Source organism: Oncorhynchus kisutch, linkage group LG29 (genome assembly GCF_002021735.2).
Source record: "Oncorhynchus kisutch isolate 150728-3 linkage group LG29, Okis_V2, whole genome shotgun sequence".
NCBI classification, from domain to species: domain Eukaryota; kingdom Metazoa; phylum Chordata; class Actinopteri; order Salmoniformes; family Salmonidae; genus Oncorhynchus; species Oncorhynchus kisutch.
The window spans coordinates 31563032-31587205 of NC_034202.2; the positions used below are offsets into that span (position 1 = coordinate 31563032).

General features: G+C 45.7%; 1 protein-coding gene across 2 annotated transcripts in view; it reads left to right on the plus strand.

Moving 5' to 3' along the window:
* The window catches only part of LOC109873993 (serine/threonine-protein kinase PAK 3), a 77510-nt gene that overhangs the window by 26405 nt on the left and 26931 nt on the right, over positions 1-24174 (plus strand). Inside the window, exons 2-9 of one of the 2 annotated variants that reach the window (XM_031809134.1) lie at positions 7276-7469; positions 7946-8046; positions 8276-8429; positions 9400-9437; positions 16774-16836; positions 22970-23110; positions 23304-23478; positions 23993-24056. In XM_031809134.1, the coding sequence (XP_031664994.1) occupies positions 7298-7469; positions 7946-8046; positions 8276-8429; positions 9400-9437; positions 16774-16836; positions 22970-23110; positions 23304-23478; positions 23993-24056 (908 nt within the window). In that variant the 5' untranslated portion in view covers positions 7276-7297. The remainder of the gene's footprint in view (positions 1-7275; positions 7470-7945; positions 8047-8275; positions 8430-9399; positions 9438-16773; positions 16837-22969; positions 23111-23303; positions 23479-23992; positions 24057-24174) is intronic. The other variant, XM_020465730.2, reaches the window with a different exon arrangement.

A 24174-nucleotide genomic window follows, 5' to 3' on the forward strand; every position in this document is an offset into this window, starting at 1 on the left:
GACATTCTAGCCGATTCTGTGCTTCCAACTTTGTGGCAAGACTTTGACGAAGGCCCTTTCCTGTTTCAGCATGACAATGCCCCTGTGCACAAAGCGAGGTCCACATAGAAATGGTTTGTCGAGATCGGTTTAGAATAACTTGACTGGCCTGCACAGAGCTCTGACCTCAATCAACCCCATCGAATACCTTTGGGATGAATTGAAACGCTGACTGCGAGCCAGACCTAATAGTCCAACATCAGTGCCCGACCTCACTAATGATCTTGTGGCTGAATGGAAGCAAGTCCCCACAGCAACATTCCAACATCTAGTGGAAAGCCTTCCCAGAAGAGTGGAGGCTGTTATAGCAGCAAAGGGGGGACCAACTCCATATTAATGCTCATGAGTTTTGAATGAGATGTTCAACGAGCAGGTGTCCTTTGGTCATGTAGTGTATCATAGATGTATGTTTCACAAGTGTGGATAGCACAGTACAGTACATTAAGTAGAGCACATTAGTACAGTACAATACAGTACAGTAAAGTAGAGTATAGTATAGTAGAGAAGAGTTGAGTATACCCTACTTTACTGTACTGTACTGAACTCTACTGTAATGTACTGAACTCTACTGCACTGTACTGAACTCTACCCTACTTTACTCTGCTGTGCTGTGCTGTATTGTACTGCACTCTACTCTACTGTGCTCTGCTGTGCTGGGCTGTGATGTCCAAACGTGTGAAATATGAGGATAATGAAATGCATAATTATGTAATACAGATCAGAGCCTATGATGTAATTCCGTTACTGTAATTCCGTTACCGGATGTGAATCCACTTCCCTTTACTGTATTTGAATAACCAAAATAGATTTGTTCAAACTCACGGTGATATGTTTAAGCTTAAGTTTAAGTTGAATTTATTTGCACCAAAACAAATCAATAAAAATAGCAGTGTGCAGGTGGGGTTGGAAGCCAAAGGGCTTGTATGAAAACCACATCACAAAAAAACCATATATACAATACATAAGTACACAAATAGAAAAGGTTTGTTAAAACATATCAAATCATGCTAAATGTAGCACAGTACATGTCATGTCATAGCTGAAACCCTATTCTTTCTGCAGACATCTTTCACTCTTAATTCAGAGCAGATATTAAACTGCTACTGTAATTCCGTTACTTAAGTTTGTCTCTGCACAGTTCTTTCACTAAGTTTATTTTTGTAAATGATTGTAAAAAAAGTACTTGTTAAAAGTAGTCCTTTTTAGCATTACTCTAAGCTATTCTCTGATGGTGTGCAGGACAACCAGACTGCAGGGCGGTAGACAGACCCTCCTGTAGTCAAAGCTTAATTCGAGTATTTTAGCATTACTCTAAGCTATTCTCTGATGGTGTGCAGGATAACCAGACTGCAGGGCGGTAGACAGACCCTCCTGTAGTCAAAGCTTAATTCGAGTATTTTAGCATTACTCTAAGCTATTCTCTGATGGTGTGCAGGATAACCAGACTGCAGGGCGGTGGACAGACCCTCCTGTAGTCAAAGCTTAATTCGAGTATTTTAGCATTACTCTAAGCTATTCTCTGATGGTGTGCAGGATAACCAGACTGCAGGGCGGTAGACAGACCCTCCTGTAGTCAAAGCTTAATTCGAGTATTTTAGCATTACTCTAAGCTATTCTCTGATGGTGTGCAGGATAACCAGACTGCAGGGCGGTGGACAGACCCTCCTGTAGTCAAAGCTTAATTCGAGTATTTTAGCATTACTCTAAGCTATTCTCTGATGGTGTGCAGGATAACCAGACTGCAGGGCGGTGGACAGACCCTCCTGTAGTCAAAGCTTAATTCGAGTATTTTAGCATTACTCTAAGCTATTCTCTGATGGTGTGCAGGATAACCAGACTGCAGGGCGGTGGACAGACCCTCCTGTAGTCAAAGCTTAATTCGAGTATTTTAGCATTACTCTAAGCTATTCTCTGATGGTGTGCAGGATAACCAGACTGCAGGGCGGTAGACAGACCCTCCTGTAGTCAAAGCTTAATTCGAGTATTTTAGCATTACTCTAAGCTATTCTCTGATGGTGTGCAGGATAACCAGACTGCAGGGCGGTAGACAGACCCTCCTGTAGTCAAAGCTTAATTCGAGTATTTTAGCATTACTCTAAGCTATTCTCTGATGGTGTGCAGGATAACCAGACTGCAGGGCGGTAGACAGACCCTCCTGTAGTCAAAGCTTAATTCGAGTATTTTAGCATTACTCTAAGCTATTCTCTGATGGTGTGCAGGATAACCAGACTGCAGGGCGGTGGACAGACCCTCCTGTAGTCAAAGCTTAATTCGAGTATTTTAGCATTACTCTAAGCTATTCTCTGATGGTGTGCAGGATAACCAGACTGCAGGGCGGTGGACAGACCCTCCTGTAGTCAAAGCTTAATTCGAGTATTTTAGCATTACTCTAAGCTATTCTCTGATGGTGTGCAGGATAACCAGCCTGCAGGGCGGTGGACAGACCCTCCTGTAGTCAAAGCTTAATTCGAGTATTTTAGCATTACTCTAAGCTATTCTCTGATGGTGTGCAGGATAACCAGACTGCAGGACGGTAGACAGACCCTCCTGTAGTCAAAGTGAATCTAATGACATCTCACTCTATATCCAGAAAAACTCACCAATACCTAAACAAGTGCAGGAGGAAGCTTTGTGTTGACTGTTTCAGTCCTCCAGGGACACGGCTACTTTAGTGTATTATCACTGAAAACATACATGTTCCATGCTGAGGCCTGAGGATGTAACAAACTCTCCATAAACACCTTACATATAGGCTTCTAATCAACACATATATACACACGCTAACACACACAAACGTTTGTTTACTATCGTTGTGGGGACCAAACAATTGATTCCAATTCAAAATCCTATTTTCCCTAACCCTAACCCTTAACCAAACCCTGACGCTAATTCTAACTCTAGCCCTCACCGAATTCATCTTGTTTTACTATCCTTGTGAGGACCTCTGGTCCAACTATAGTAAAACCAAAAACACACACACACAGATATTTGATGTCTCAAAGGCTCCTTCTACCTCTATATATGAGAGATTTCCCATGGTCCGGGAGTAAATCCTGTGCTGCCTGCTGGTCTTTGTCCACTAATATAGGTGTCCAGTCTGAGAGGCTGTGTGCCAGGCCCTGATTCAGAGACTACATCACATGATGGGCCTCAGGGCAAGGCTATGAAAAGATCCTAAGATGGAGGATGGAGGGATTGAGGATGAAAGAGGGGACCCCAGCTCTCTCTCTCTCTATCTCTCTATCCCTGTTGTGATTTCACAGTCAAACAAAGCATTTTGACATCAATAGCACAATTCCAGCACCAAATGGATCAGTAGCTCGCAGCCTGAGAAAAATGTGCTGTCATTTTGAAGGATGCTCTTCATTGACTTTTACTAGTTTACATTGGAGGGAATTACTGTAATCTGTTGCTGTTTTCTCATCATCTTAATCTGTAGTGCACAGGGTTGACCCTAACCTTCACTTAACCACATTTATCCTCTCTGAGCCTTTCAGATGACTTACCCATCTTCATGACTTTCCCTACATTCATCTGAGTCCCCTCTCCACATTACCTAAAATAGGCCAATGTTCCTGATGATGTTGAAATCCCTAACTCGGGGGCTGCATTACTGCAAGCTACAGGTCTGGCTCACTGTTCTGTATGCTGCTTCTATTCCTACAGGGACCACTATTTCCTATGCAGAGCATGCTCTTGTCAATCTCATTATATTACCCTGGTCCTGGTGCTCCAGGAGAGGGCTCCCTAAAGCCTGCAGCTGGAATAATAATGGAACAGAGCAGCAGAGAAAAACAAGAACCTCTGCTTCATATTATATTACTGCCCTAACCTGTTAGCTCCTTACTGGGCCCTGCCCTAACCTGGCCCCTGCCCTAACCTGGTCCCTGCCCTAACCTGGTCCCTGCCCTAACCTGTTAGCTCCTTACTGGGCCCTGCCCTAACCTGGTCCCTGCCCTAACCTGGTCCCTGCCCTAACCTGTTAGCTCCTTACTGGTCCCTGCCCTAACCTGGTCCCTGCCCTAACCTGGTCCCTGCCCTAACCTGGTCCCTGCCCTAACCTGGTCCTTACCCTAACCTGGTCCCTGCCCTAACCTGTTAGCTCCTTACTGGGCCCTGCACTAACCTGGTCCCTGCCCTAACCAGGTCCCTGCCCTAACCTGGTCCCTACCCTAACCTGGCCCCTGCCCTAACCTGGTCCCTGCCCTAACCTGTTAGCTCCTTACTGGGCCCTGCCCTAACCTGGTCCCTGCCCAAACTGGTCCCTGCCCTAACCTGGTCCCTACCCTAACCTGGTCCCTACCCTAACCTGGTCCCTACCCTTACTGGGCACTACCCTTACTGGGCACTACCCTAACTGGACCCTACCCTAACTTGTCACTACCCTTACTGGTCCCTACCCTTACTGGGCACTACTCTTACTGGGCACTACCCTTACTGGGCACTACCCTAACTGGTCACTACCCTAACCTGGTCCCTACCCTTACAGGGCACTACACTTACTGGTCCCTACCCTTACTGGGTACTACCCTAACTGGACCCTACCCTAACTGGTCACTATCCTAACTGGTCACTATCCTAACTGGGCACTACCCTTAACGGTCACTACCCTTACTGGGCACTACCCTTACTGGTCACTACCCTTACTGGGCACTACCCTTACTGGGCAATACCCTTACTGGTCACTACCCTAACTGGCCCCTACCCTTACTGGGCACTACCCTTACTGCTCACTACCCTAACTGCTCCCTACCGTTACTGGGCACTACCCTCCTGGACCCTACCCTTACTGGGCACAACCCTTACTGGTTACTACCCTAACTGGACCCTACCCTTACTGGTCACTATCCTAACTGGCCCCTACCCTTACTGGGCACTACCCTTACTGGTCACTACCCTAACTGTTTCCTACCCTTACTGGGCACTACCATTACTGCTCACTACCCTAACTGCTCCCTGCCCTTACTGGGCACTACCCTCCTGGGCCCGACCCTTACTGGGCACTACCCTTACTGGGCACTACCCTAACTGTTTCCTACCCTTACTGGGCACTACCCTTACTGGTCCCTACCCTAACTGTTCCCTACCCTTACTGGGCACTACACTTACTGCTCACTACCCTAACTCTTCCCTACCCTAACTGGTCCCTACCCTTACTGGGCACAACCCTTACTGGGCACTACCCTAACTGTTCCCTACCCTTACTGGGCACTACCCTAACTGTTCCCTACCCTTACTGCTCACTACCCTAACTGTTTCCTACCCTAACTGGCCACTACCCTAACTGGCCACTACCCTAACTGGTCACTACCCTAACTGGTCCCTACCCTTACTGGTCCCTACCCTTACTGGGCACTACCCTAACTGGACCCTATCCTAACTGTAGCCGAGGAGACATGCCTTGAACACACATTATAAATCGCTGGCCCAAATGCCTCAAATATTAACATTTAGGACAAAGATGCCTGAGAGAATGTTTTGTGAAATGTAACAGACACCATAGTGTAATGGAACACAATGTAACCGACATCATAGTGTAATGGAACACAACGTAACAGACACCATAGTGTAATGGAACACAATGTAACAGACACCATAGTGTAATGGAACACAATGTAACAGACACCATAGTGTAATGGAACACAATGTAACAGACACCATAGTGTAATGGAACACAATGTAACAGACACCATAGTGTAATGGAACACGATGTAGCATACACCATAGTGTAATGGAACACAATGTAACAGGCACCATAGTGTAATGGAACACAATGTAACATACACCATAGTGTAATGGAACACAATGTTACAGACACCATAGTGTAACGGAACACAATGTAACAGGCACCATAGTGTAATGGAACACAATGTAACAGGCACCATAGTGTAATGGAACACAATGTAACATACACCATAGTGTAATGGAACACAATGTTACAGACGCCATAGTATAATGGAACACAATGTAACATGCAGCATAGTGTAATGGAACACAATGTAACAGACACCGGAATTGTGAGCTATGTTCCTGAAACATGTAGTGTCATAAACATTGATTGGTTTGAATGTCAGTGTTTCTATATCTGGGAGTGTCTGTCTGAACTGAGGCTGGGCTGAATCTCGGATTATCATGTTACACAGGCAGAATACTATAAATAGGCTACAAAATACAGTACAAACTGCAATAGTTCATGATGTTACATGAGAATATGTGTCAATCAGAGATGCAAGGGTTTCACTATGCTGAGGACTAGATATTCTGTTTACAGATGATGCCAGATGAAGTCAGATGTGTACTGGTGGATTTATCTCCTCCTATATGAATGTAAGTCGATGGGCTGCAGTCTATATACTGTAAACTTTCTTGTCAGTTTCTCTCCATCAGTTTGGCAGACAATTGGAACAGCATCTCAGCAAATATGTTTAATCTACTTAGTGCAGAGCTTCTGTTGAATGTAGTCATTTAGATTTAAACATGGTTTTATAGCTAGATGTTTTCCAGTCTGTGAGTCTTGTGATTGGATTGTTTTTTCTTTGACACACAGCAGATCTGAAACATTACACAGAGTAGTTTCTGAACACAGAGGCCTTCCTCCAAGAAAAAGATTAGGAACCAGAGAGTGAAACTATGACAGGAAATTGTAGGTTTATGTAGAGACAGATTATGGATATTGTGCCCCCCTGGAGCACAGAGAGAGCCCTTCTTGTGACCCATGGGGATTTAAACCCGCTGGCTAGAAGCTGCTCATGCCTCTACTGACAGCAAACATTACACAGTGAGGGGGAGAGAGACAGCCATTCAAAGGCTTTATCTTGTGGCGTCATGTTGAACTCCTGATGAAGTCTAAGGCAACTCATATGTGTTACAGCATTTGTACTCACGTTCAAAACCACTACCAACGTTCCTCACATTTCTTGATTCAGTTATTGAGATGGAAAATCCGTCTCTAAATGGGGGCTGGATGTTGATGGATTTTCATGGATGTTGTTGGATGTTGATGGATATTGATGGATGTTGGATGTTGATGGATGCTGATGTATGTTGGATGTTGATGGGATGTTGGACGTTGATGGATGTTGATGTGTTGTCAGCCTGCAGTGTGCAGAGGGAGTTGTGGACCTGTAGGCAAGGCTCTCTTCTCCTTTTCCCGTTTGATCCTAAGATTCTCTTAGAAAATAAATTATTATAGCACCATGCTAAACTTCCCTCTCTCTTGTTTTTCTTTCTTCCTAGGAGATTGTGAGTGTCACTAAAGATGTCCGATAGAGTCGATATTGAAGAGAAACCGCCAGCCCCTCCCTTGAGAATGAACAGTAGTTCCCGAGACTCTACATCAGTGAATCACGGCTCCAAACCTCTCCCAATGGCTCCTGAAGAGAAGAACAAGAAGGTCCGCCTGCGCTCCATCTTCCCTGGAGGAGACAAGAGTAAGCAGACAGCTGCATATCACACTTTAATGTAGAACTAGAGTCCTGCATGAGCTTCTCCTGACCTCATGACCTAAACAGGAAAAACAAGGCCTGGAGTTGTTTTGGGTTTCCAGGAAAATTGTGTCCCTAGACATCACCACTGGCTCACGAGGTCCATTGACAACAAGGAACCCATTGATCAGTGATAGAGTAACATCACACCTTTATGAGGGTTAGGAGCCCTCTCTAAGTTATGCAATTTGAGAAAGGGGTATTGTATGTATATTTAGCTCCACCCTCGGCAAAGAGTGAAACAATCAGAGTTATATCAAAGTTGCTAGAGACATAAAATCCGTGTAAAGACAATACTTGTTCTAAAAATATTTTTAATCTCTGCTCAGGAATAATACGACACTGATTCGAAATGTCGAAAATGTCGGTGTACTATGTATCAGAACTAGATCTGAATGTTCTTTTTGTTTTCTCCCGTGCAGCGAACAAGAAGAAGGAGAAGGAGCGCCCTGAGATCTCCCTGCCCTCAGACTTTGAGCACACCATCCATGTTGGCTTTGATGCTGTTACAGGGGAGTTCACTGTACGTACATCTTTGACAGATCAACGTTCCAGTAAATACATTTCAGCGTTATACGGTACATCACAGACAAGGAAGGTGTACAGTGAAGGTTTCGAGTATACCCTTAAATGGCCCATATTACCACTGCGTGTTAAAAATAAACAAGACATGAACATTTGTGCCGTGGTAGCTATGAAGTCACAGAGTGGATCTGACCTCTGACCTATGACCTGCGACCTCTCTCAATCAGGGCATCCCAGAGCAGTGGGCGCGGCTCCTTCAGACCTCCAACATCACCAAGCTGGAGCAGAAGAAGAACCCTCAGGCCGTGCTGGACGTGCTCAAGTTCTACGACTCCAAAGAGACTGTCAACAACCAGAAATACATGAGCTTCACCCCCGGAGGTAACAACACACAAACACAGATGCTGCTGTCTGTGTTTCAGATCATCTCTCTGCATTACATTTCTGAATAATTGAGTTAGCGAAAATATGCTGCTATGGTGAGCAAAGGCTTTGAATATTTATTGAAGAGTCTACAGTACATGCGGTCAGATCTCATAGCTACCACACACACTTTTGCATGTCTTGGTTATATTTAACTGTAGGTGTGTTGTCCTCTTGGTTATATTTAACTGTGTCATCTTATTTATATTTTATTGTCAGTGTGTTGTCATCTTGGTTATATTTCATTGTCAGTGTGTTGTTCTTTTGGTTATATTTAACTGTCAGTGTGATGTCATCTTGGTTATATTTAACTGTCAGTGTGTTGTCATCTTGGTTATATTTAACTGTCAGTGTGATGTCATCTTGGTTATATTTAACTGTCAGTGTGATGTCATCTTGGTTATATTTAACTGTCAGTGTGTTGTCATCTTGGTTATATTTAACTGTCAGTGTGTTGTCATCTTGGTTATATTTAACTGTCAGTGTGTTGTCATCTTGGTTATATTTAACTGTCAGTGTGTTGTCATCTTGGTTATATTTAACTGTCAGTGTGTTGTCATCTTGGTTATATTTAACTGTCAGTGTGTTGTCATCTTGGTTATATTTAACTGTCAGTGTGTTGTCATCTTGGTTATATTTAACTGTCAGTGTGTTGTCATCTTGGTTATATTTAACTGTCAGTGTGTTGTCATCTTGGTTATATTTAACTGTCAGTGTGTTGTCATCTTGGTTATATTTAACTGTCAGTGTGTTGTCATCTTGGTTATATTTAACTGTCAGTGTGTTGTCATCTTGGTTATATTTAACTGTCAGTGTGTTGTCATCTTGGTTATATTTAACTGTCAGTGTGTTGTTCTTTTGGTTATATATAACTGTCAGTGTGTTGTTAATGTAAGAGAATGAGATGTCTGATTCCTTTCTCTTTCAGACAAGTCAGCACAGGGATACATAGCAGCCAACACTCTGGTAAGTGCTACTTCATTTCAAACATGTTCCTTTCCTCTTAACAACTCATTAGCATTTATTGAAAGAGAAACAAATATGAGCGTATACTCTGTGTAGTGCTCTCTCGTCAGCTGTAGTGTGCTCTGGAGTTGTAGTTAGCACTGTAAGCCAGACTGCGTGTTCTCGCTGGGTACATTAACATGACCTCATATGACTGTCTCAGAGTCTAACCGTCCCTTTTGGAAATCAGCCAAATGACTGTCTCTGGGCTGTGTCGCTGTCAGAGTAATGTTTCATCGGTGGTCTGAGAGAGAAGACTCTTAGAGGTCGTGTGCAGAGGTCAACTGCATTCAGTCTTTCTGTCTGTTGGTACCTCTGGCTTGGGTGTGAAGAGTTGGCACACAGAGGCCTTTTCTCTATTATGGTTTTGTTATGTCTGGAGATGGCTGGTTTTCTCAGGCGGTGGCGCCGACCTGTTGACTCCCAGCACTCCTGTTGAAGTGTTGATAGAGCAGGTGACACACTTCTCAATAAGGAGCTGGTTAAGAACCAGGCAGTAGGTACCACACCTCTCAATAAGGAGCTGGTTCAGAACCAGGAAGTAGGTACCACACCTCTCAATAAGGAGCTGGTTCAGTACCAGACAGTAGGTACCACTCCGCTCAATAAGGAGCTGGTTCAGAACCAGGCAGAAGGTACCACTCCGCTCAATAAGGAGCTGGTTCAGAACCAGGCAGTAGGTACCACTCCTCTCAATTAGGAGCTGGTTAAGAACCAGGCAGTAGGTACCACTCCTCTCAATAAGGAACTGGTTCAGGACCAGACAGTAGGTACCACACCTCTCAATAAGGAGCTGGTTCAGAAGCAGGAAGTAGGTACCACTCCTCTCATTAAGGAGCTGGTTAAGGACCAGGCAGTAGGTATCATTCCTCTCAATAAGGAGCTGGTTCAGAACCAGACAGTAGGTATTATTCCTCTCAATAAGGAGCTGGTTCAGAACCAGGCAGTAGGTACAACTCCTGTCATTAAGGAGCTGGTTAAGGACCAGGCAGTAGGTACCACACCTCTCAATAAAGAGCTGGTTCAGAACCAGGAAGTAGGTACCACTCCTCTCAATAAGGAGCTGGTTAAGGACCAGGCAGTAGGTATCATTCCTCTCAATAAGGAGCTGGTTCAGAACCAGGTGGAAGGTACCACTCCGCTCAATAAGGAGCTGGTTCAGAAACAGACAGTAGGTACCACACCTCTCAATAAGGAGCTGGTTCAGAAGCAGACCGTAGGTACCACACCTCTCAATAAGGAGCTGGTTCAGAACCAGGCAGTAGGTACCACACCTCTCAATAAGGAGCTGGTTCAGAAGCAGACAGTAGGTACCACACCTCTCAATAAGGAGCTGGTTCAGAACCAGGCAGTAGGTACCACACCTCTCAATAAGGAGCTGGTTCAGAACCAGACAGTAGGTACCACACCTCTCAATAAGGAGCTGGTTCAGAACCAGACAGTAGGTACCACACCTCTCAATAAGGAGCTGGTTCAGAACCAGGCAGTAGGTGCCACTCCTCTCAATAAGGAGCTGGTTCAGAACCAGACAGTAGGTACCACACCTCTCAATAAGGAGCTGGTTCAGAACCAGACAGTAGGTACCACTCCTCTCAATAAGAAGCTGGTTCAGAACCAGGCAGTAGGTGCCACTCCTCTCAATAAGGAGCTGGTTCAGAACCAGACAGTAGGTGCCACTCCTCTCAATAAGGAGCTGGTTCAGAACCAGACAGTAGGTACCACACCTCTCAATAAGGAGCTGGTTCAGAACCAGACAGTAGGTACCACACCTCTCAATAAGGATCTGGTTCAGAACCAGACAGTAGGTACCACACCTCTCAATAAGGAGCTGGTTCAGAACCAGGCAGTAGGTGCCACTCCTCTCAATAAGGAGCTGGTTCAGAACCAGACAGTAGGTACCACTCCTCTCAATAAGAATCTGGTTCAGAACCAGCCAGTAGGTAACACTCCTCTCAATAAGGAGCTTGTTTAGAACCAGACGCTAGGTACCACTCCTCTCAATAAGGATCTGGTTCAGAACCAGACAGTAGGTACCACTCCTCTCAATAAGGATCTGGTTCAGAACCAGACAGTAGGTACCACTCCTCTCAATAAGGATCTGGTTCAGAACCAGCCAGTAGGTAACACTCCTCTCAATATGGAGCTGGATCAGAACCAGACGCTAGGTACCACTCCTCTCAATATGGAGCTGGTTCAGAACCAGGCAGTAGGTACCACTCCTCTCAATATGGAGCTGGATCAGTACCAGACTGTAGGTACCACTCCTCTCAATATGGAGCTGGATCAGTACCAGACTGTAGGTACCACTCCTCTCAATATGGAGTTGGATCAGTACCAGACTGTAGGTACCACTCCTCTCAATATGGAGCTGGATCAGTACCAGACTGTAGGTACCACTCCTCTCAATATGGAGCTGGTTCAGAACCAGGCAGTAGGTACCACTCCTCTCAATATGGAGCTGGATCAGTACCAGACTGTAGGTACCACTCCTCTCAATATGGAGCTGGTTCAGAACCAGGCAGTAGGTACCACTCCTCTCAATATGGAGCTGGTTCAGAAGCAGGAAGTAGGTACCACTCCTCTCATTAAGGAGCTGGTTAAGGACCAGGCAGTAGGTATCATTCCTCTCAATAAGGAGCTGGTTCAGAACCAGACAGTAGGTATTATTCCTCTCAATAAGGAGCTGGTTCAGAACCAGGCAGTAGGTACAACTCCTGTCATTAAGGAGCTGGTTAAGGACCAGGCAGTAGGTACCACACCTCTCAATAAAGAGCTGGTTCAGAACCAGGAAGTAGGTACCACTCCTCTCAATAAGGAGCTGGTTAAGGACCAGGCAGTAGGTATCATTCCTCTCAATAAGGAGCTGGTTCAGAACCAGGTGGAAGGTACCACTCCGCTCAATAAGGAGCTGGTTCAGAAACAGACAGTAGGTACCACACCTCTCAATAAGGAGCTGGTTCAGAAGCAGACCGTAGGTACCACACCTCTCAATAAGGAGCTGGTTCAGAACCAGGCAGTAGGTACCACACCTCTCAATAAGGAGCTGGTTCAGAAGCAGACAGTAGGTACCACACCTCTCAATAAGGAGCTGGTTCAGAACCAGGCAGTAGGTACCACACCTCTCAATAAGGAGCTGGTTCAGAACCAGACAGTAGGTACCACACCTCTCAATAAGGAGCTGGTTCAGAACCAGACAGTAGGTACCACACCTCTCAATAAGGAGCTGGTTCAGAACCAGGCAGTAGGTGCCACTCCTCTCAATAAGGAGCTGGTTCAGAACCAGACAGTAGGTACCACACCTCTCAATAAGGAGCTGGTTCAGAACCAGACAGTAGGTACCACTCCTCTCAATAAGAAGCTGGTTCAGAACCAGGCAGTAGGTGCCACTCCTCTCAATAAGGAGCTGGTTCAGAACCAGACAGTAGGTGCCACTCCTCTCAATAAGGAGCTGGTTCAGAACCAGACAGTAGGTACCACACCTCTCAATAAGGAGCTGGTTCAGAACCAGACAGTAGGTACCACACCTCTCAATAAGGATCTGGTTCAGAACCAGACAGTAGGTACCACACCTCTCAATAAGGAGCTGGTTCAGAACCAGGCAGTAGGTGCCACTCCTCTCAATAAGGAGCTGGTTCAGAACCAGACAGTAGGTACCACTCCTCTCAATAAGAATCTGGTTCAGAACCAGCCAGTAGGTAACACTCCTCTCAATAAGGAGCTTGTTTAGAACCAGACGCTAGGTACCACTCCTCTCAATAAGGATCTGGTTCAGAACCAGACAGTAGGTACCACTCCTCTCAATAAGGATCTGGTTCAGAACCAGACAGTAGGTACCACTCCTCTCAATAAGGATCTGGTTCAGAACCAGCCAGTAGGTAACACTCCTCTCAATATGGAGCTGGATCAGAACCAGACGCTAGGTACCACTCCTCTCAATATGGAGCTGGTTCAGAACCAGGCAGTAGGTACCACTCCTCTCAATATGGAGCTGGATCAGTACCAGACTGTAGGTACCACTCCTCTCAATATGGAGCTGGATCAGTACCAGACTGTAGGTACCACTCCTCTCAATATGGAGTTGGATCAGTACCAGACTGTAGGTACCACTCCTCTCAATATGGAGCTGGATCAGTACCAGACTGTAGGTACCACTCCTCTCAATATGGAGCTGGTTCAGAACCAGGCAGTAGGTACCACTCCTCTCAATATGGAGCTGGATCAGTACCAGACTGTAGGTACCACTCCTCTCAATATGGAGCTGGTTCAGAACCAGGCAGTAGGTACCACTCCTCTCAATATGGAGCTGGATCAGTACCAGACTGTAGGTACCACTCCTCTCAATATGGAGCTGGATCAGTACCAGACTGTAGGTACCACTCCTCTCAATATGGAGCTGGATCAGTACCAGACTGTAGGTACCACTCCTCTCAATATGGAGCTGGATCAGTACCAGACTGTAGGTACCACTCCTCTCAATATGGAGCTGGATCAGTACCAGACTGTAGGTACCACTCCTCTCAATCGGTCAGCACTCTGATAACCTGTATGTATCAAATCAAAGTTTAGTTTTTGCTTGAACAGGATACAACAGGTCCTACAAATCTTTCTCAACAATGTTCAAATACTCGGTCAGATATCAACAGATAGAAAGGAATTTTCAACAAATCTAAGAATAAATACTCGCAAGGAGTAAAACACACAAGAAAATACAGTGGTAGGTACCATACAATGGCATTAAGTCAGTGGTAGATACCATACAATGGCATTAAGTCAGTGGTAGGTACCATACAATGGCATTAAGTCAGTGGTAGGTACCATACAATGGCATTAAGTCAGTGGTAGGTACCATACAATGGCATTAAGTCAGTGTGCAGGGTAACAGTGGTAGGTACCATACAATGGCATTAAGTCAATGTGCAGGGTAACAGTGGTAGATACCATACAATGGCATTAAGTCAGTGTGCAGGGTAACAGTGGTAGGTACCATACAATGGCATTAAGTCAATGTGCAGGGTAACAGTGGTAGATACCATACAATGGCATTAAGTCAGTGTGCAGGGTAACAGTGGTAGGTACCATACAATGGCATTAAGTCAGTGTGCAGGGTAACAGTGGTAGGTACCATACAATGGCATTAAGTCAGTGTGCAGGGTAACAGTGGTAGGTACCATACAATGGCATTAAGTCAATGTGCAGGGTAACAGTGGTAGATACCATACAATGGCATTAAGTCAGTGTGCAGGGTAACAGTGGTAGGTACCATACAATGGCATTAAGTCAATGTGCAGGGTAACAGTGGTAGGTACCATACAATGGCATTAAGTCAATGTGCAGGGTAACAGTGGTAGATACCATACAATGGCATTAAGTCAGTGTGCAGGGTAACAGTGGTAGGTACCATACAATGGCATTAAGTCAATGTGCAGGGTAACAGTGGTAGGTACCATACAATGGCATTAAGTCAATGTGCAGGGTAACAGTGGTAGATACCATACAATGGCATTAAGTCAATGTGCAGGGTAACAGTGGTAGGTACCATACAATGGCATTAAGTCAGTGTGCAGGGTAACAGTGGTAGGTACCATACAATGGCATTAAGTCAGTGTGCAGGGTAACAGTGGTAGGTACCATACAATGGCATTAAGTCAATGTGCAGGGTAACAGTGGTAGATACCATACAATGGCATTAAGTCAGTGTGCAGGGTAACAGTGGTAGATACCATACAATGGCATTAAGTCAGTGTGCAGGGTAACAGTGGTAGGTACCATACAATGGCATTAAGTCAATGTGCAGGGTAACAGTGGTAGGTACCATACAATGGCATTAAGTCAGTGTGCAGGGTAACAGTGGTAGGTACCATACAATGGCATTAAGTCAGTGTGCAGGGTAACAGTGGTAGATACCATACAATGGCATTAAGTCAATGTGCAGGGTAACAGTGGTAGATACCATACGATGGCATTAAGTCAATGTGCAGGGTAACAGTTGTAGGTACCATACAATGGCATTAAGTCAATGTGCAGGGTAACAGTGGTAGGTACCATACGATGGCATTAAGTCAGTGTGCAGGTTAACAGTGGTAGGTAACATACGATGGCATTAATTCAATGTGCAGGGCAACAGTGGTAGGTACCATACGATGGCATTAAGTCAGTGTGCAGGGTAACAGTGGTAGATACCATACAATGGCATTAAGTCAATGTGCAGGGTAACAGTGGTAGATACCATACGATGGCATTAAGTCAATGTGCAGGGTAACAGTTGTAGGTACCATACAATGGCATTAAGTCAATGTGCAGGGTAACAGTGGTAGGTACCATACGATGGCATTAAGTCAGTGTGCAGGTTAACAGTGGTAGGTAACATACGATGGCATTAATTCAATGTGCAGGGCAACAGTGGTAGGTACCATACGATGGCATTAAGTCAATGTGCAGGGTAACAGTGGTAGGTAACATACGATGGCATTAAGTCAATGTGCAGGTTAACAGTGGTAGGTACCATACGATGGCATTAAGTCAATGTGCAGGGTAACAGTGGTAGGTAACATACGATGGCATTAAGTCAATGTGCAGGGTAACAGTGGTAGGTACCATACGATGGCATTAAGTCAGTGTGCAGGAACAAAATGTTCTGCCACTAATATCGCTAGTGATCACATTGCCATCTCTACGTCAGAAGCTAGGGCTGGTCATCAGCAGGAGGTCCGCAAAACATCATTTGTGTCTCATCACCAATGAAAATCTCACCTCTATGTATATGTGAGGATCCATTCATCTGTAGTGGTCCCCTGTCCTCTACTCTTCCCATCTCTCTGTAGTGGTCCCCTGTCCTCTACTCTCCCCATCTCTCTGTAGTGGTCCCCTGTCCTCTACTCTCCCCATCTCTCTGTAGTGGTCCCCTGTCCTCTACTCTCCCCATCTCTCTGTAGTGGTCCCCTGTCCTCTACTCTCCTCATCTCTCTGTAGTGGTCCCCTGTCCTCTACTCTCCCCATCTCTCTGTAGTGGTCCCCTGTCCTCTACTCTCCCCATCTCTCTGTAGTGGTCCCCTGTCCTCTACTCTCCCCATCTCTCTGTAGTGGTCCCCTGTCCTCTACTCTTCCCATCTCTCTGTAGTGGTTCCCTGTCCTCTACTCTCCCCATCTGTCTGTAGTGGTCCCCTGTCCTCTACTCTCCCCATCTCTCTGTAGTGGTCCCCTGTCCTCTACTCTCCCCAATTCTCAATAGTCCATTGCTCTGTAACATTGTGTTGTTCTGTGTTCAGTAAATCCTTCCATTTTCAACCTTCACATTCAGAACCGACTGCTGTCGTCTGGGCCTCCTGTCAGCCTTAGAACCTGCAGTGCATTATTTGACAAGGTAACTCCTCCATATTCCTTTCCACATACCGCTACATTGTCTGAAAACTAAATTGAACCTTTTTGAACTCCTAATGTTGTTGATGCTGGGTATGCCCAGATATGCAGGCTCTATTGGATGGACATGAACATGAGAGATATTAGAGACCGCTTCACTCTCTTTTAAGTGTAATGGCTTCTCTATTTCACCACTTGTCGTAAGCAGTTCCTTAAACAATTCCCAATGGCCCATGCTTAAAACTGTCAGGTCCGGGCGCTTGCCTAAGAGGGCTATTATGATCTTCAAAATCCTGCATGTCTGAACATGTGTTCTTCACTCCCTTCCTCACAGAGCCAATATGTCCCTGCTTTAGATCTGACCGCATGGCCCAGTAGAAACCTGCTAGCTTGCGCTGCTCATCATTAGCCAGCTAGCCTCTCATCTCCACTGCCTTCTTCGGCTCTGTCTGTGCTGTGAATCTGGGGCTGTCTTCAGATCACTGACCCCTATTATCCCTCGTGGTACCGCTTAAACCAAATCAACTTCCACTGCTAAGCAAAGAGCTGCTGGCTTGGCACCAATAGCTCGCAGCTAATCACCACTACTGCTCTGCTGTGCTGTTTAGGGTATGTTTTACCATCTACTGTACATGTTTAGGCTAGGGATGGATTTTTATTTTTTTATTTATTTTATTTTACCTTTATTTAACCAGGTAGGCAAGTTGAGAACAAGTTCTCATTTACAATTGCGACCTGGCCAAGATAAAGCAAAGCAGTTCGACAGATAAAACGACACAGAGTTACACATGGAGTAAAAACAAACATACAGTCAATAATGCAGTATAAACAAGTCTATATACAATGTGAGCAAATGAGGTGAGAAGGGAGGTAAAGGCAAAAAAAGGCCATGATGGCAAAGTAAATACAATATAGCAAGTAAAATACTGGAATGGTAGTTTTGCAATGGAAGAATGTGCAAAGTAGAAATAAAAAAATAATGGGGTGCAAAGGAGCAAAATAAATAAATAAATAAAAATTAAATACAGTTGGGAAAGAGGTAGTTGTTTGGGCTAAATTTTAGGTGGGCTATGTACAGGTGCAGTAATCTGTGAGCTGCTCTGACAGTTGGTGCTTAAAGCTAGTGAGGGAGATAAGTGTTTCCAGTTTCAGAGATTTTTGTAGTTCGTTCCAGTCATTGGCAGCAGAGAACTGGAAGGAGAGGCGGCCAAAGAAAGAATTGGTCTTGGGGGTGACTAGAGAGATATACCTGCTGGAGCGTGTGCTACAGGTGGGAGATGCTATGGTGACCAGCGAGCTGAGATAAGGGGGGACTTTACCTAGCAGGGTCTTGTAGATGACATGGAGCCAGTGGGTTTGGCGACGAGTATGAAGCGAGGGCCAGCCAACGAGAGCGTACAGGTCGCAATGGTGGGTAGTATATGGGGCTTTGGTGATAAAACGGATTGCACTGTGATAGACTGCATCCAATTTGTTGAGTAGGGTATTGGAGGCTATTTTGTAAATGACATCGCCAAAGTCGAGGATTGGTAGGATGGTCAGTTTTACAAGGGTATGTTTGGCAGCATGAGTGAAGGATGCTTTGTTGCGAAATAGGAAGCCAATTCTAGATTTAACTTTGGATTGGAGATGTTTGATATGGGTCTGGAAGGAGAGTTTACAGTCTAACCAGACACCTAAGTATTTGTAGTTGTCCACGTATTCTAAGTCAGAGCCGTCCAGAGTAGTGATGTTGGACAGGCGGGTAGGTGCAGGTAGCGATCGGTTGAAGAGCATGCATTTAGTTTTACTTGTATTTAAGAGCAATTGGAGGCCACGGAAGGAGAGTTGTATGGCATTGAAGCTTGCCTGGAGGGTTGTTAACACAGTGTCCAAAGAAGGGCCGGAAGTATACAGAATGGTGTCGTCTGCGTAGAGGTGGATCAGGGACTCACCAGCAGCAAGAGCGACCTCATTGATGTATACAGAGAAGAGAGTCGGTCCAAGAATTGAACCCTGTGGCACCCCCATAGAGACTGCCAGAGGTCCGGACAGCAGACCCTCCGACTTGACACACTGAACTCTATCAGAGAAGTAGTTGGTGAACCAGGCGAGGCAATCATTTGAGAAACCAAGGCTGTCGAGTCTGCCGATGAGGATATGGTGATTGACAGAGTCGAAAGCCTTGGCCAGATCAATGAATACGGCTGCACAGTAATGTTTCTTATCGATGGCGGTTAAGATATCGTTTAGGACCTTGAGCGTGGCTGAGGTGCACCCATGACCAGCTCTGAAACCAGATTGCATAGCAGAGAAGGTATGGTGAGATTCGAAATGGTCGGTAATCTGTTTGTTGACTTGGCTTTCGAAGACCTTAGAAAGGCACGGTAGGATAGATATAGGTCTGTAGCAGTTTGGGTCAAGAGTGTCCCCCCCTTTGAAGAGGGGGATGACCGCAGCTGCTTTCCAATCTTTGGGAATCTCAGACGACACGAAAGAGAGGTTGAACAGGCTAGTAATAGGGGTGGCAACAATTTCGGCAGATAATTTTAGAAAGAAAGGGTCCAGATTGTCTAGCCCGGCTGATTTGTAGGGGTCCAGATTTTGCAGCTCTTTCAGAACATCAGCTGAATGGATTTGGGAGAAGGAGAAATGGGGAAGGCTTGGGCGAGTTGCTGTTGGGGGTGCAGTGCTGTTGTCCGGGGTAGGAGTAGCCAGGTGGAAAGCATGGCCAGCCGTAGAAAAATGCTTATTGAAATTCTCAATTATGGTGGATTTATCAGTGGTGACAGTGTTTCCTATCTTCAGTGCAGTGGGCAGCTGGGAGGAGGTGTTCTTATTCTCCATGGACTTTACAGTGTCCCAGAACTTTTTTGAGTTAGTGTTGCAGGAAGCAAATTTCTGCTTGAAAAAGCTAGCCTTGGCTTTTCTAACTGCCTGTGTATAATGATTTCTAGCTTCCCTGAACAGCTGCATATCACGGGGGCTGTTCGATGCTAATGCAGAACGCCATAGGATGTTTTTGTGTTGGTTAAGGGCAGTCAGGTCTGGGGAGAACCAAGGGCTATATCTGTTCCTGGTTCTAAATTTCTTGAATGGGGCATGTTTATTTAAGATGGTTAGGAAGGCATTTTTAAAAAATATCCAGGCATCCTCTACTGACGGGATGAGATCAATATCCTTCCAGGATACCCCGGCCAGGTCGATTAGAAAGGCCTGCTCGCAGAAGTGTTTCAGGGAGCGTTTTACAGTGATGAGTGGAGGTCGTTTGACCGCTGACCCATTACGGATGCAGGCAATGAGGCAGTGATCGCTGAGATCTTGGTCGAAGACAGCAGAGGTGTATTTAGAGGGGAAGTTGGTTAGGATGATATCTATGAGGGTGCCCGTGTTTAAGGTTTTGGGGAGGTACCTGGTAGGTTCATTGATTATTTGTGTGAGATTGAGGGCATCAAGTTTAGATTGTAGGATGGCTGGGGTGTTAAGCATGTTCCAGTTTAGGTCGCCTAGCAGCACGAACTCTGAAGATAGATGGGGGGCAATCAGTTCACATATGGTGTCCAGAGCACAGCTGGGGGCAGAGGGTGGTCTATAGCAGGCGGCAACGGTGAGAGACTTGTTTTTAGAGAGGTGGATTTTTAAAAGTAGAAGTTCAAATTGTTTGGGTACAGACCTGGATAGTAGGACAGAACTCTGCAGGCTATCTTTGCAGTAGATTGCAACACCGCCCCCTTTGGCAGTTCTATCTTGTCTGAAAATGTTGTAGTTTGGAATTAAAACTTCAGAATTTTTGGTGGTCTTCCTAAGCCAGGATTCAGACACAGCTAGAACATCCGGGTTGGCAGAGTGTGCTAAAGCAGTGAATAGAACAAACTTAGGGAGGAGGCTTCTAATGTTAACATGCATGAAACCAAGGCTATTACGGTTACAGAAGTCGTCAAAAGAGAGCGCCTGGGGAATAGGAGTGGAGCTAGGCACTGCAGGGCCTGGATTCACCTCTACATCGCCAGAGGAACATAGGAGGAGTAGAATAAGGGTACGGCTAAAAGCTATGAGAATTGGTCGTCTAGAACGTCTGGAACATAGAGTAAAAGGAGGTTTCTGGGGGCGATAAAATAGCATCAAGGTATAATGTACAGACAAATGTATGGCAGGATGTGAATACAGTGGAGGTAAACCTAGGTATTGAGTGATGAAGAGAGAGATATTGTCTCTAGAAACATCGTTGAAACCAGGAGATGTCATTGCATGTGTGGGTGGTGGAACTAATAGGTTGGATAAGGTATAGTGAGCAGGACTAGAGGCTCTACAGTGAAATAAGCCAATAAACACTAACCAGAACAGAAATGGACAAGACATATTGACATTAAGGATAGGCATGCTTAGTCGAGTGATCAAAAGGGTCCGGTGAGTGGAGAGGTTGGTTGGTGATTTAGACAGCTAGCCAGGGCATCGGTAGCAAGCTAGCATAGGATGGAGGTCTGTTAGCCACCCCTTACGTTCCGTCAGTAGATTAGTGGGGTTCCGTGTGGTAGAGGGGATTAATCCAAATCACACAACAACAACAAAAATAAAAACAATAGATATAGTTAGAGGCCCAAGAAGAAAATATAATAATAATAATTTAAAAAATAATTTAAAAAAAAAAATAATAATAAAAAAATTGTCCGATTGTCTATTCAGATAGCAGCCGGTAAGACAGCTAACGGTTAGCAGGCCGCAGATGGGCGTTCAGGTAACGTCGCGACGGAGGAGCCGGCCGAATAACTCCTTCGGGTAGATAACGTCGGCAGTCCAGTTGTGAAGGCCCGGTGGGGCTCCGCGAAGGCAGTAAAACGGGTCCGGATAGGTGACTGCAGCCCAGGTGTGATTGATGGAACTCAGGAGTGATTGACGGAGCTTGCTAGCTCCGATGGTCACACGGATAGCAGCTAGCTAGCTGTGAGATCCGGGTATGAATGTCCAGGGACATGGAGAGAAAAATTGGTCCGGTATGTTCCGTTCCGAGCCGCGCTGCGCCGTACAGAACTGGCGATAGATTTTCGAGCTAAAGGATAGCTGATGACCACAAAACGATTTGCCAGTAAAGGAGCTAACTAGCTTCTGAACTAGCTTCTGGATTAGCTTCTGGCTAGTTTCAGGCTAGCTTCTTGGAGTTTCTGGCTAGCTTCTTGGAGGATTACAGATCTGAGGTAAATAATACTTTTTTATAAATATACATTGGTGAGGCGGGTTGCAGGAGAGTGTTTTGAAGATGAGTTGATGGAAAATAAAAATAAAATGTATGTGAAAAAGTTGTAAATATATATATATACAGGACACGACAAGACGAGGACAAAAGACGTCTGAACTGCTATGCCACCTTGGAGACGACGGGATGAAATCTATCCCACTGTACAGTCCAAGTGTTCACCCGGATGGTGCTGTTTATGATGGAGTACAGGAGAGAGTAACTGGCTTTGCATATCACTCTGATCCACCATCAGAATGGGTGTGTGACTTACTGCATTGTACGGCTGTTTTAGTGGCTGTGGTTGGAGTTGGTGTGTTGGGTCAGGGGTTGTTTTGCTTGTTTGGCTCTCCAGGTCCAACTGTATGCTGTCAAATTCTGTTCTATGAGCTGTCACTGAAACACATCACGACAGAGAATGTTAGCCATGTTCTAGCTGCTTGTCTCACATCGGTCATGGATCTATACCTCAGCCCGTATGATCAGAAGCCATTCTAGTACTGTAGCTTTCTTGTCCAAGGCCCGTATCCACAAAGGGTCTCAAAGTAGCAGTGCTGATCTAGGGTCAGTTTTGCCTTTTAGATTATTTCTAATTCATATTATATGGACAGATCCTAGATTTGTGGATATGGGCCCAGGTTTAATCAAGTGGATCACGTTAGATAACTATATTCCTGATTATACTGTGGAATAAATGTAATATTGATGTTTTCCCGTATCTTATTTCACAGCTGAGCACCCTGTTGTAATGCTGTGGTCTTAGGAGGTGTCTATTGTCAGCATGGACGTGCCTTATTACATGGGACATTAGGAGTCCCTGGGAAAACCGTTTACAGTAATGCAGGTGACGCAGCTGTCCCAGCGTTTCAGATTGTCACTGTCCAATGTACTACAGACCTCCTCACTGACACCTTGTTTTACACCTCAGGGTGCAAAGACATCTACAGACCCCCCTATAGCACCCCCTGTGTCAGAGGAGGAGGAGGAGGAAGAGGAGGAGGAGGAGGAGGAGGATGATGACGATGAGCCACCACCCGTCATCGCACCTCGACCTGAGCACACTAAATCTGTGAGTCACCCTGAGGTTATGAACAATGACTTAACACAATGTTACAGATCTAAGACTTAGGAAGGCTTACAGACTAATCACCTCAATAACTCAACTCAGTACAGAGTTGTACAGTATGCTTGTTGTCATGCTCCTCTCTGACTGTGTCCTGCTCCTCCCTGACTGTGACTGTGTCCTGCGCCTCTCCTGACAGATCTACACCCGCTCTGTCATCGAGCCCTTGGCGCCTCCCACCCCTGTGAAGGAGGTCACAACCCCGCCAGAGTCCCAGGTCCAGCCGGAGAACACGTCCAGCACTCTGTACCGCCACACCGATCGGCAGAGGAAGAAGTCCAAGATGACAGACGAGGAGATTCTGGAGCGACTTAGTATGTTGTCTCTCTGTGGATCTATGGAGCATGGAGAGTTTCATAGAGATTGTGCTGTGACTGTACTGTGATGTGTCCAGACCTCTCAGCTCTAAACCCATCCTACTGCAGTGATTAGTGTGGGCTGCTCACTAAGCCACAGATTACAGCCTTAGGACGACCAAGCGCCCCTCTAGAGTCAGAGTACTGCTTTCTCTGCAGTGTCCTCTCTGCAGTGTCCTCTCTGCAGTTTCTGCATTTTCCCCTGTCCAAAACATCAGCAGTGCTCTACTGTGCAGGACAACCTCCCAGCATGCAGCAGTGTATTCGGCTTCAGTACGAGGCCCCACAGCAGGCGACATCCCTGAATGTCGTGGGCAGAGGAGCGTGTGTGTAATGCAGGGATGCCCTCTCCATGGCCGTGCTGTGTGTGTGTGTGTGTGTGTGTGTGTGTGTGTGTGTGTGTGTGTGTGTGTGCGTGCCTCAGTCTGACCTAGAGACACTCTCCACTAATCACCTCTCTCTGTCTTCCCAGGAAGCATTGTGAGTGTGGGGGACCCCAAAAAGAAGTACACACGCTTTGAGAAAATAGGACAAGGGTAAGTCCACTTTCAATCCAAATCCACTAGCTACTTACTGCCTTTTATTGGAACAAAGTAGTCTTTGGTAGTCAGCCCAACTGAGAGAAAGAAAGACAAGGCCTCACTCAGGAGTGAC